The following is a 14,614-nucleotide window of genomic DNA, read 5'->3' on the forward strand; positions in this document are numbered from 1 at the left end:
CAAACTTGACTTCTCCTGCAGGAAAACAACAATGGAACAAGAGCCGCCTCCAAAATTCATTTCCCTCAATCTGTGAGGATGCTGCAATGCCACAAGACAGCACGGCTTTGTTAGCAGTGAAAGCAGGCAAACCACAGGCACCCTGCCCTCATGCTGCCAGTGCTTCTCAGAGCCTGATAGCACATCCCCTTACCTCTCAAGTCTTCACGCCTGTTCCTCGGGTCAAATCCAGCCCACCAGCCTGCCGTTTGCTCATGGGTAGTGAAGAGGGTGGTGACGCAGGCTTGGTCCATGGGCTGGAGCACACATGCTCATCCATGCTGCAAGGTCAGGCCCTTACCAAGAGTTTAATGCCATTAGAGTGTCATGGTCTTTAAAATACCATACTTTGTGTTTTGTCTTTATCAAAGACATTTGTCTTTGTGGGGCTGTAGTTATTGGTAATAGTTCTATAAAGCATGGATATATATTGGACAATTAGTAGATATTCAAACCATAGCACTAACGATCTCTGAATGCAGTGCAACTCTCCCAAATAATGACAAGCTGAAAAAAAATAAAAGAAAAATCATGTCAAATTTATTCAGCTAGAATACCTCACCCAGAGAGTTATTCTCCCATAATATCTGGGGCAAGCACAGTGTCATAAATCTTAGTGCTATTAATCCGTAGACTCATTCATCTCTGTTCAGCTATATAAAAGCAATAACCTTGTCACTATAGGAAGGAAGATTGGGCTTTTAATTGCATATAGATTTCAGGAGAGTTCTTATCTCCTAGTCCAATTTGTAGCTTCAGATACGTGTCTTTGCTTCACTTGGTCAAAGTCCACATAAGTCTACCGTTCTCTTACATACTTATAAATGTTGCAGAAGCTCAGAAAGAATCTATATAGAGCTCTTCTGGCAGATAATACAGCCTTTTCAGAACTTGCTCTAGTAGACAAGCCTATATTTAATAAGCTCCTCTGAAACAGGATATACATTTTTTCAGAAGACAATCAAATTTATGGAAACAAACCTATTTCTGAGTGCGGGCACACATGCACCCACACACATCACCAGTCACAGTTTCCCTGACTCATCCTCCTTGGCTCTGTAAGAGCTATCAAACGCACCCTTTGCCCAGCTTTCCTTCCTCACCATCAGCAACAGCAGGAGGAAATACTGGATTTATTCATGGGGCCAAGAGATCTCCATATCTGGCTTCCAATAATTATTTCCAGGTTTTACTCAGCTGAAGAATTCTAGAGGCACAAACCTCCTGTTGCTGTGTGATGGGTCAAGCCAGCAAGCCCAGTCCAGCATAGCAAATATTGAATTGCTCCACCAAAACTCCAGCTAGGCAGCAAAGCAAGATGGCATTCCTTTGCATGCCTTGCATGCTTCTCCTTTGAGCAGCTCACTTACGTATGTGATGCTGAGTTTCTGAGCCTAATTTCATCCCTAAATGCCTCCCTGCAGTGCACAGCGTAGGGTGCAGAGGCTGTGTTTTGGGTGGGTGACCCCAGGGTGCTCCCCAAGCCAGCATATAGACTGAGTATATCCTGTCTCCCTATGCAGCTCGCCCTTAGCACCGTGGGCTGTGGATGTGGCATGGGGTTTTGTGTCCGTTGCATGTGGGCATTAGGACATAACAGCACTGAGACACAATGAGCTGTCTCCAAGACAATGCTGAGTCATCCTGTGGGACTTTTGGAGCTTCTTTTTTCCTGAAGTCCAATAAACTATTAGGGTATCTGCATACTTCTTTGGCCTGCAGGGCTGCAGAAGAAAGCCTGGAAAAGGGAACTTTGCTCTCAGTAAAGACCCAGAGCTTTCCCTAAGCTGATGGTTTCAGCTGCAGGGCTTTCAGATCACAGATCAGTGCAGTTGATAAGGGGATATTTGGGCCCATGTCCCAAGATAGGGAAACACCACGTGCTTTCTGCAGCAGGAATCATAGCTCAGTGGCTGCAGATGCTGGTTCTCCTCACCCTGTCATTCCCCCAGTGCACGATGCTCACCACTCATAGTACTACTCACCACAAGATAAGGTCCATTATGGCAACAAACAGGGGGGAGCAGCTGCAATATCAGGTGTTGTTACACTGCAAACAGGCTCATAAATTATTCTCTGCTTTGGAATCTGATTTATTATTTTCAGTAAAGTTCACTGCATTATATTTTTAATACTGCAGGATTTCGGCAGAGGTAAGGAAATGAAAACTGATGCTGGAAGATCAGAAATCAACTGAGGGGAAGAATTCCTGCTACAGCTCTGTTTCAGCTCTCTGCCGCCCTCCATAATGCTCCTGCCTCCAATCTTGTCATCTACACACTTGCACACATCAAAGTGAAACCGAGAGACAGCTGACTAGATGAGTTTGTCAGAGTATTTGTGTTGCATATAAAACAAATGTAACTTTCAAAGGTGCTTACTTGTGACTTTGTGCATGCACCTTTTTTTGTTCTAATGCAGTTGGAAACCTGATTTCAAGTTTTTCTGGGTGTTTTTCTGTATTTTTCATTACGCTGTGTACCTTTACCTAACAACCACTTACGTGTTTCCTATCTAAATTAAACAATCCTGTGCTTTTCAGCCCCTTTTCAGTGGAGGCTGGCAGGAGTGAGAGCATACCAGCAATTTTTCTGCTCTCCTAAGAACAAAGAAGTATTTACAAGTGTTTAATTGCTACCTTGAAAGTCAGGTGGAAGCTGGCCTGACCAAAGTGGCCTCAAACCCAAAAAGAGCCATGCACTTGCTGAACTGTATTCCTCAGCAAGCCCAGGGTCTCAAGCAAGGACTTCTGATTTCATTGCATCAGTAGGTTGGGGTCCCCTGATGCTTATTCATCTGCTTGTCTGATGTCTTGTCTCAGCATATACCTAACTATGTCTCACAAAGAAGAAAAAATGTCTTCTATTTTTTATCTCAACCACACATACTTGCCTAAACTGCTCCCAAGAACCTGCAGAACCCAAAGCTGGAGTCAGTTTAGCTGAGCGGAGTCAGTAGCTGCTGCTTGTGACAAGGAAAGAACAAGAGAAAACAGTGGTTTTGGTCTTAAAGACTTTTTTGGTTTTAATATTAATGTAAAAAAGAAAAAAAATACTTAAAAACAAACAAAAAATAAATCCAGCATGCAAAAAGGACAAAAAAGCTACATCTGCACTGAGAGATGGGGACAAAACCATTGTACAGAATACCAGTGTTTTTAAAAAAAGACAGGATTTACCTCTGCAAAACTAAACTGTTCTCCTTTAAAAACAGATCCTTAAGACAAGTCTTTCGCTAATATGAAAGGGAGAGTCAGCACTGATATTCAGCAGAGATTTCCCCATGTTGGCAGCAGGAGCAAACATCCAGGCTGAGATGGGACCAAGAGTTTCTGTTGAATGGAAACTCTTCTCACCATGGTGGCCATCTCCTCCAGCTATCAGCCCCTGGTGCTGCACCTTACCAGGCATTACCTTCTTCTCTCACTGACCTGCCCAAAGTGCAGTCAATCCACATCTCCTGGACCTGCGCTGGAAATGTGCATCTTAGTGGATCAGGAGAGCTGACGGTTATGGAGAGCTGGTATGGTTTGTGTTCACCCTCATCAAGAGCACTGATGTTCAGTGAGACAGCCTGCTCCCTTTATTCATACAAGCCACCAGAGATGCCAGCTAGAGTGGTAGCTTGACCTACCAAAGGTTCAGCTCTGAAGAAATGTTCAGCTCTACCTCTGATTCCTTCAGAACATGAAACCACTCAAGGGATTATCAGCATTTCACCAAAACAATTCTGCCAATGAACTCCTGCAGAGAACATATAATTATTACAACTAGGACTAAAACCTATTGCAGATAGCTATCAAAAATGGCTGCTTTGGAGGTTTTGGACCTCTTCTTTCTCTCCATCTTATCCCTCAGTACCTTTTGCTCTGCTCATAGGCACTTTTCAGAACTTCACTAAGAACTACTTGGGAGCTATGTGGGAGGACATGCTAAAGGCACACAGTTCTCCCTTCCCACGTAAGCTCTTGTGTTTCTTCCTCTGACCTCTTCAAATTAACTTCCTCTCTGATGGATTGGCTAGAAAAGTCAATGTCCCACTAAAGAGTTAATCTTCACATCACTGGGGGAAGAATTAACGCAAGAAAGTTGTGATGTCAGTGTGGAGTTACACATCTAATGCTCCCTGGGATTTCTGCTCCAAATGTAACTGTAATTAATTCTAAATGAGAAATTCTTCTGGCTTCATTAAAGATGACATCTGCAGGAACACCAGTCACACACAGAGGTTTTCAGCTATTACAGCAAATATCTAGCATGAGAATAACAATGGATTATACATATTCCCTGGAGAGATCAGAAGAAATAAATACACTTTGGTATCACAGGTTTTAGCAAACATCTAAGTAACATAAATCAGATTAAATATCACAGCAGATCAGCATTGTAGTACAAGCAGCAAAGCAAAGGTGTGTCTGAGTAGAAAGAGTCACTGGGGAGGAAAATGCTATGACTATGGGGTCTGCATGCATTCACCACAACCAGAGGGATACAACTGAATATAAATATGCAGCAGAATAATATAGGAGACTACTACATTATAATTTTTGCTTTTCAACCTGCTAAAAAAAAAACCCAAACAAAAGCCAAAACCTCAAGTATCAAAACCAGATTAGAGTACTCTATCATTTCAACAAAACAGTTTTTTCTGATGATTGGAGAACACTGAGGTCACAGGATACTGTTCATGTCTCTAGACTCTGAGGAAGTAGGGGATGACATTGCAAAATTGCATGAAAGCCTGATCAAAGGGGTAGCATCACTTTTACATCTGGGCTATTATTAAATGGGAATTTCAACCTATTAGAAGAATTAGAGAAGAGCACAAGGGATAATCCTCATCCTGGATATCAGAGTTTACACATAAAATACAAGCAAACGGTTCTACTCTGAGAGCATTAAAAGGCATTACTTTTTTTATAGACCTCCTTATAGTAGGGAAACTAGTAGGCAGTCAAATAAAACTGATGTTCATAACAAGTTAGGATAAAACCTCAGAGTAGTGAAAACAATAAAAAACACAATCGTATTTACAAACTGCTTTGTTTGCGTGTACATTTTGCTTCTGAAGTTAAAAATATTTTATAAAAGATAGCGCAAATCAAGCCCAGAATGTCTACTAGACATAGTCATATTTTGAAGGGTACGAGCGTCTTCCATCCTCACTTCGAGCAACTTCTTCATATCCTGCACCTTTCTTAGTCTTCGTTTCAGGTTCATACCCTGAAGCAACCTTATACGGCCCTGTTCTGTAGGAGATATTCCGTCCCGAAGCATTGTAGGATACTGCTTTGTAACTAAAAGAGACACAAAGGATGGGATCAGCCATCTGGAAGGTCTGTGACTACCCAGTGTTGCATCCTCTGTTCCTGTTTGCCACTGGATTTTAGGCAACTTTGTACTGTGTCGTAACTTGGAGACACTCCATGAGCTCAAAGCAAACCATCCATGGCAGTCTGCAAGTCTCTTTTAAGTTTTTTAATAAACTTATGCTTTCTTTCTCATGAGTAAGTCCTTGATTGAAGTACCCACCCACAATAACCAGCTACATAGGCATACAAAGGCCTACCTGATGTAAATCATAGCTCAGCAGATGCGATCTACACCTGCTGGTGACATGCTATGCAATTTACAATCAAAGCTGCAATTAATGGGCATGAATAAGCCAGCACACTGCACATTTTGATTTTAAGGTTGATCTCTCCTGCCCTCTCTATTTGTTTACAAGTCATGTAGTCAGGGAAAGGAAACGGTTACTTTTGGCCCATGATACAGGACCATCATCATGATGACTCTTGCAGCAGGGGTATTATGCATAGCTATATCCTGTGGCATGCTGGCTGTGTGTGATCTGAACACCCAAGGTTTCCTGCAGTGCCTTCCCATGTCTGCCACAAATAAGCTTACCGGGATTCTTCTGGAATCAGCCCTCTACAAGCCAGGCACATCATGATGCCTCCTACGAGGGCCAAACCACCTGCCACCCAGCCAACAAAGAGGGCTGAGCCAAAGGTATACCTGCAAAACACAGAGATGTTGCTGATGAGGACTGTGACAGTGGTCTAGTCTGCTGCTTCTGAAATGCACTGAACATTATCATTCTCCCTTTGGCCTTGCAGAAGTTCCTGTGAGCACCATCTCGCTTGCCAGCTCATCCTCAGTGGACTCTCTACCTCCTTCTTGAGCTGTGTGAACAGAGAAATCCCAGCCAATTTGCTGGGACAAATTATCTCCAGTGCAGATAAGAAAGAAACTCAATAAATCTTCGAAGTCCTGGGACCAGACTAATATGCAACCAGAGTTTGCTTTTTCTTAAGCTGCAGCCCACCCTGGCCCTGAGGGAAATCTGCACTGTGAAGCACCCTGAGCTAGTTGACCACCTACCTGTTCTGGACATTCTGATACATTCCTTGGTACATGCTGGCTGTGGACATCCAGAAGTTCGTGACCAGCATATTGGCAAACACTGACACTCCAGTGATGGCGCAAAGACCTGAGATCAGACAGAAAGACAGACTGAGACCCACGTAGTTAAAGCAGTCACTTTTGGCCTTGAAGAAATTGCTTAAAGCTCTGGCAGGGTAGTTGAGACGTTGCTTTGTGTCCCAGCATGTTCAGCATAAGTGGAGACCCACAATGTGTTTTCTCACATAAAATGAGTTAAACAAACTGATGATTTTAGCTGCTGAAAATACCCATTAGTTCAGTTCTAGAAAATTGTTTTACAGTGAAAAATATGGCCAAAAGATTCCATAACAGAAATTGGATTTTGCTTGGGAAAACACCCTCCCCTCTCTCACATGGAAGAGGAGATACATTTATTTCATCACTAGGTAGTGATGTCTGCAGGCAGCAGGCAGCCTGAAAGACCAGAATGAAGAAGCAGGAACTTCTTTCACTCATCTGCAAAGGTGATCATTGTGATGCCCAGCCTGGCAGCAATGGCATTATTATTTGCTATTTCACTATTCTTTTTTTTTATTATTATTTTATTTTTTTATTATATATAATACATATATAATATATATATTATATATTTTATTATTTTAGTTTCCTCTTTCAAACTTGTGCTTACTGCACATCTTAAAGTTGCATTGTCTCATATCCCAACGAATGTTAAGAGCCATTCAACTATAAGGATTTCAAATAGGGACTTTCTCCTTCCCTGAACTAGGATATGGATTTGATTACTCATCTGCAAAAAATTGTGGGAAAACCTGTAAGTGATGTATTAAGCATTTTGCAATTTCAAGGTATCTGGGCAACACTGGACGTTCCTGTAGCCCTCCTGATAACCCAAGGTATTTAAAAATTGCAAGTTAAGCTACTGCAACTCTGAGAGTCTTCATAAAATTGCTATGTATAAAGCTTGAAACTCTTCAAAAAAACATTATATATAAATAAAGGATATATTAGCACATGACAAAAGTACACATACAACAAAAAAATGAGACAGATTTTCTTTTTTATCTGTAGGCTGCTTTTTCAACCTTCTGCATTCTGTCACATAGAAACTTCTGGTTTTCTTTTACTAAACAGAGGTAGAAACCACTTGACCCCAGGAGGTCAGGCTGGAAGACAAATACCAATAACTTCGTGCAAGCACCAGTGCTCTGGGTTGCTCCAGAGCATCTGCTGCCTATGACCAGAAATGCATAAAGACTTGGCCAATCCTCAGTATTGGGCAACTGCAATGCCTCACACATGAAGGACACACCACCACCCACTTACCAGCAACAATAAACATGATGCCAGAGGTCAGAGTCATGTTGGCTTTTGCAGAATCCTCCATGTTGCCAATACGGATGCATTTCAGAGCAAAAATGCACACAAGGAGGCCAAGGATGCCCAGGACAATACCCACGATCATGAGGGCCCTCACAGCCTGGAACATTGCTGCAAAACAAATTAACAAGGGTCACACTGAGTGTCTGAAATTACATTTGTCAGAGCCTAGGAGGTTTTAAAACATTGTTTCTGTCTAAAATTGAAAATATTAAAGAAGAAAACCTTGGGAAATGGGCACTGGATTTATTCTTTGGGTTATCTGGGGCATCTCTGGAAATGTGGCTGTTTGTCAAGAGTTTGATGGCTTAGACATAAATTTTTGTAAATGTTCATTGGCAACAGTTGTGATTTATTCAGCTGAAATTCATGGAGGGGAGTTCGTGTACATTTGGGATAAGAATGGTTTCATAACCAAATTGATTGAGAAAGCTTTCTTTTTTTATTCTCCCCAAGCAGTGATGAAAGCAGGCAGCTCCACCCAGCTATCCATGATATTTCAACTAACGTTTGACTCAAAATGGAGTTCTGTAAGTTCCTGCTTTACAGTAAAGCACATGGCACAGAGGAAGAGGAATATCACCTTGACAAACATTACACATACATCAAGAAATAGCAACAAAGCTTTGGCAATGACCTGCCCCAGCATATCACTTCCATGTAGTTTGTAATCTCAGTCCTGTATAAATCTGTCTACATTCATTAGTACAATATACAAATGCTCTAGCCCCGAGTTTGTTTAGTAGCCTGCCATCAAGGCGGGAATGCTTTGTTGGAGGCAGGCTGTGATGTTGATGGGTCATATCCATGGGAGCTGAGTGCTGCTGTCAGTCAGCAGAAGGTGGCAAAAATCCTCCAGACTCCCCTTGGATAGAGAAAAGTAGAGGGAAAAGCAAGGGGAAACTTGCACCTTTTGAAATGGAGAAGTGAAGGGAGAAGGCCATGCACTTGAATACCAAGGTGATTTTCTAATAAGATGGCACACGTCCCATCTTGCCTGAAATTCAGTGCTGGACCCAGACATTTCTCCTCCCTGCCTGTGCACGTGTACCTGGCAGAGACAGAAGGCACCAGTGTTGGCAGAACACAAGGAGAGGATGGTCAAAAGTATTTCAAGGGCTGTTGCAAGTTGGCTGGGATACTTTGCAGCCTCTTCTTGCTGTTCCATGAGCACTAGCAGCCCTGAGTTTGGCTTTGATGCTCCCCACATGACTGACCATCTTCAGGGAAGATAATGTGGGCTCATGTCCAACTGAGAAGGTCAGGCAACATACTCTACAGCCCCAGGGACTTCATTCAACCTGCCTGTCACCTGTTTTTATGGGATGGCCAGGATCATCATGGTGCCCAAGAGTCCCATATAATAGCCCAACTGCAGCAGGAGGCACTGGAGCTGTAGAGCAGGGAGCAGACCCCTCTGACCTTCTACAGATTGGGAGAATAGTCTATAAACCCTTCCAGGAGGGCGAGTGTGGGTACTGGGGTGCCCATGTGGGTCTCCTTGCCTGTGGGGTACCACAAACTTGAGCAGAACCATGCTGGCACCTTGATGCACAAGGAAGAAGGCAGTCTGCCATCCCACAGGCTGGGAATATACCACCTTCTCCCATCTGGCAGTCCCACTGGGGCTGCTGCTCTTATGACTCAATTTGTCCTTATCAGCTGATAACAAGTGCTAACGAGCCTGGGGTTTTCAATCTCCCATTCATCAGCCCCCAGGTGCAAGCTCATTAGTTATTCATCAGAGAACAAGAAGCTGGTGGATATGTCTTATCAGCCCTCAAAGGTTGTTCACACAGCACCCGATGCAAAGCAGAAAGCTGCAAAGAAAACATAATCACAACATTCGTCTTTACAGTCACTTAAGTTTTCTTTGCAATTGCTTTTGTTTCAGGCAGTCAGGAGAGGCAGATACTCCAAGGCAGCATATGACACTACAGATCACGATGGAAGGTCCTTGTCCCCAAGACAGTCCTTCATTTTTGAGATATTTCCTACAGACATCACTGTGGTGGTCTCAAACAATCAAGAAGTGACCCTAAGCTAAGACCTCACAGAGATATTGTGGGTTCCCAGGAGAGATGTTCCCAGTGCCTTAAGCACCTGTGGAAGGACAAAACAAGCAGGCCAAGCCAAACAGCTCCTAGGACATTGCTCTTCTCCTGGAGCACTGAAGTCCCAGTGTAGTGAATCTCCAGTGAAAAGGAACAATGCCGTTGGGAAGGAGAAAGGGAGGAACTCAACAGGACACAATAGAAAAGACACAAAATAGCTATCATCAGCAATTCCTCTCTCCATGAAGCTGACTTATGCACCATGTCCACAAAGGGACAGAAAGGAAAAGAAACTGCTCCCAGGTCTGCTGTGATAAAAGGCCTCTTCACTTGGCTCATGGGAATGAAAGTGAGAGCTGTTTGGAAAGAGAGCACTGCAGTTTCAAGTGAATTTTGGCATCCATCAAAAGTCCTCTGAATAGAGCAGCTTTCCAGAGGTGAATGACCTCCCCTAGAAGGAAGGAGTGGAAGGGCTTAGACAAACAAAATAGGAGACTAAGGGAAAAAAAATGCGTCAGGAATCAGGAGCACTAGGTAACAAACAGCCCTATAGTTAAAAGCAAGCATAGAAACTACTTGCTGTTGTTGCATACACACTTTGCATGCTGTAGGATAGCTTTGCTTCTACCTGCACACATCCGATTGCTCTTTTGCACAACTGATTTCCATACAAACAGATGATGTGCACAGAAATTCATAAAAATGCAAGCTTATTCACCAAAATAAATGTCAGTGATCTGAAACCACAGTTTGCATCACTGTGTTTTGTCTGATCTAAGTGAAACTGAAAAGCTGTATTTTTCTCACTGTTGATGTGAGTAGTGAGAGATGGGCAAAGTAAAACAATTTAAAGTCATCATATGCATTTCTGTTAGTAATACAAAATACAAAAGTGGAAATCAAACTTTATGACTAGTTATGATTTATGGAATATAAAAAGTTTAGGTAGAAAATGAGGGTTTAAAATTAGCCAGATTCAAGCAGGGGCATTCCATCTTTATGTTTTAAGGTACTCATCAACTAAACAGACACATAAAGAGAACAAAACTGAAAGACGATCTCTCAGACACAACAGAAAATGACTGTGACTGCTTTAAACATTTCCTTATTGCTATATTATCTAAAAATAACATTAAAAGTAAAATCTTGATTATAATAAATTGGCATCAAAATATGGTTACCATTGCCTCATTGCTCTTTTAAAACACAATCACTTACATATGGCATTACACAGACATGTATATATATGTTGATCAACATTTGTATATATAGTTTAATAAATATATTTTCTATTCAAAACAAGTGGTCCCATAGAAGAAGTACCTCAACCATCAGTTTTGCTCTTCCAAATGAAACAGAACTCACCTAGCAATCTTAAAGCTGGCTACACAGAAACACATTTGTTCTATCACAGCACTCGGGACAGTCAAAAAGGAACCACTGCAAACAACACAGTGGTCTTCAGCAAAACTCTCCCTCCTACCTCACAGTTAGGAAGCAACGCTGGCATCCCTAAGGATCCAGGGCTGAAAGCCCCCATCATGCTCTTATCATGCAAGGGGGCCGAATCCATGATGCTCATCCAGAGCTCACCTACACACACTCCCAAGTGGTAAACTCCACTGAATAAAGGTATTATTTTGGTACAAAATATGCACATATCTTTACACTCATAAGCTGGGAAGCTAGGAAATTTTATTCCTTGCAAAGTGCTTTAAGATATCTGCCCCTACTTTTGGATGAAAACTGTGTAGAGCTACAGGATAGCTCGGTTAAACCTGGTGCATCTTTTGCCCCTACCTGGCAGCCCAAGAATGGTGAAATACGGTCGGCACTCTGTAAAGCCGGAGCTCTGCCGCACGCAGCTCCTCCACAGTCCCTGATATTGGAAGACGGCCGTGACCGGGTTGTCGTACAAGTCCTGCGTGCTCCACATATCCATGGCAGTGGCCACCATGCACCCCGCAACACCCAGCGACGAAATGATGAACCCCATCACCTGGCAGATGGTTGTGGACATGGTGGGTCCCTCAGAGAGAGGAGATGAGACCTCCCTGATGAAGCCACAGACCTAATGGGAGCACCAAGTCCTCCTGACTGAGCCACCAGAAACACTGCAGCTCTTATCAGATGCTTTCCATTGAGCAGCATGTTTACTCAAAGTGTTTTTGCAAGATAGTCCAGTTTCACTCTCGCCAGGTAGGTTTGTGCTGGCAGGGCCCATGGTATTAGCTTTTGTCCTTTAGAAGTGCTTGTCCTTCCCCAGCTAAGCAGCCATGCTCGTGGAGTGTTGGGCAACCCACTTGGAACATGCGCCGTCCCTACACCGAAACCTTTTGCCATCTCTTGGGCTTCTCCTACGTGCGTGGCACACTGCAAACATGCTAACAGGGGCAAAGGGAAGGACCATGTTTCCCAGGTGAACTCAGCACTTAGCCCAGGTCACCACCTCCATGGCCCTCTGCTTATGCAAAGGAGAGTAGATCTACCATCAGATCAACGTAGTGAAACTTCTGCACCTGGCCACCCTTGCAGGTATCCTCACAAGAGGCACAGAGACAGATAAGGATGGCAGTGGTGAGCTATATGGGGCCACCAGCTCCACCCAGGGAACAAAAAGAAACATAGGACATGGCCACACCTTGCAGTCACTCCAAGCATCACTGAGGTTGCCTCAGATGTTGACCATGGCACAACCCAGGACACCAAGCCAAGAGCCCCATACTGATCCAGCAAAGCTCCTGCAACCTTGTTCTTCCCTTGCCCACATCCCAATCATCTGTCATGTGGCCCCACTGAAACCTGTGTGGAGACAAGGAGAGAGAGGGCTCAGGAGCTATTTGGAAAGTGTCTTTTTACAGATGCTTGTCTGTATTGGTTGGGGGAATGGTCCTGGAAAAAGGGGTGGAGAATATAAAAATAAGGAAATTAATTATCTCTTTGCGCAGAGGAGAAGTGCTGGACTCAGGGGAGCAACATAAATTCACTGTGCCACTCTGCTGATGGAGTGCAGTGAGTTACAAGGGTCTTCCAGACTTAATGCTCATCTGTTCTCATCTAGTACCCTGCTCCGACTGGTTTACTTCAGCCATGATCTAGAAGCAAGTTCCTGCTTTAACCAGTCCCCATACATTCTGCACCACAACCACTATCAAATCATTGCCTGGTTGTGAACAGTGTGAAAGCCACCAGGAAGAGAAGAGAGGCTGATTTCTGTGTCTGGATGAGTTACAGTGGGCTCCTGGCTTCTGGAGAACGACCACTCAGGATGCCTCTTCTGCTTTTGCAGCTATGCCAGCAAGCTGTTCGGCAGCAGACAGATTCGCTTTTGCACTGGACCCTGCTGTAGCAGCCAGAGCACAATCCTATGTTTAGTGGCCAGAAAACACAGCCACCAAAGCCCTCCTGAGGGAGGCACAAGACGTTTTTGCTTCCATAAATTTTACTCTAATTTAGTAATTTCCACTGACTTTGACAAGTTTATATCAAAAAACAACACATCTCCAACACATCTAAAGGTCACAAGTTTCTGGCAATAATAATAGCATGAGTGAAAACCACAGAATGAAGCCTTCTGGAACCAGAGGTGGTAAGAGCTGCTCATCCTCAGTGAAGGAAAGGGCATGCTGACTAACATCCTTCAACTTGGAAAATTCTTTGTGATAAATCAAGGCTGGAGAGGACCTAGAAGCTGGGAGGACAATAAGTGCTGAAACAAGTAACGTGGCCAGCTCTCCATCCTAACCTTCACTGTCCCACAGCCAGAACTGTGCCCCAGTCCTGAAAAGCTGATTGCACTCAAGCCGTGTTGCTCTTCTGCAGCTCTCCAGAACTCCTGTGTTTCATGCCCAAGACTTGCTGCCTTCTTGCCATCTAGTGGTAAGAAATCACATCACTTTTTCTAGGCTAGACCACTTCAAACCATTTCCCAGGAACACAATTCCTCTGGGACATAACCCCTACGCCAAAGGGTTGTGTGGCCCTTCATTAGTGTATAACAACTTGCAGGGCTAAAAATAAGCCCTGGGGAGGAAAAAGAAAAGGAAGGTGGAGAATACAGAGGGAAAACATTTTTTTCCTATTTTTTTTCCCAAAAAACTTTATCACTATTTAAATTACGGGGTTTTTTTTCCTGCTAATTGTGTGGTTCATGAATACCAGTGAAGGTGGCCGTCCTATGCACCATGCTCATGTGTTTGCTTTGCCAGGAGGGGAGCCAGCACTCTTTCCTCTAACCCTTTCTGCTGGTTTCAGCTACAAAGCGGCAAAAGCAGCTCTTTAAGCCAATAGGGACCTTCTCTTCTCCTCTTCCACCATTTCACACCCCAAAGCCCCATTGTTCTTCCTCACACATCTATTGGAAAGAAGGCTAACCCCTGGATTGCTCTTAGCTGTACCCTGAGCCGGAGTCCACCAGCAGGGTAGTGCTGCCTCGCTAACCTTTCCTTGGGGATATAATTTTCTTCTGCTGATGGGGGATGTCAGTTCTCATCATCAACCCTCTTACTCAGGGGCATCAAAACTTCAGAGCAATGATGGAGAAATCATAAAACATCATTGATAGCCTCCAGGTACGCAAGAAAGCTCAGTTGAATCGGTCTGTCTTTGATTTTGGGGGACAGATTAAATCATATCTCTGAAAAGGGATAAATCAGCACAGGGTTGCATATTACCCCCTGAAACCTTATGCATGCTCCCCCCTAAATGGAGCTGAGAAAGCCATTTCAGTGATGAGGT

General features: G+C 43.6%; 1 protein-coding gene across 1 annotated transcript; it reads right to left on the bottom strand.

Annotated features, from left to right (window-relative positions):
- Positions 1 to 5,157: 5,157 nt before the first annotated feature.
- CLDN18 (claudin 18) lies at positions 5,158 to 11,897 on the bottom strand (the record flags this gene model as incomplete). The annotated part of the gene is made up of 5 exons (XM_080624316.1): positions 5,158 to 5,335; positions 5,946 to 6,056; positions 6,423 to 6,531; positions 7,770 to 7,934; positions 11,678 to 11,897. 5 exons carry the CDS (start codon positions 11,895 to 11,897, stop codon positions 5,158 to 5,160), a joined length of 783 nt encoding a protein of 260 aa, XP_080480442.1.
- Positions 11,898 to 14,614: the final 2,717 nt, after the last annotated feature.

Source organism: Psittacula echo (genome assembly GCF_963264785.1).
Source record: "Psittacula echo genome assembly, chromosome: 7".
Classification (NCBI taxonomy): domain Eukaryota; kingdom Metazoa; phylum Chordata; class Aves; order Psittaciformes; family Psittacidae; genus Psittacula; species Psittacula echo.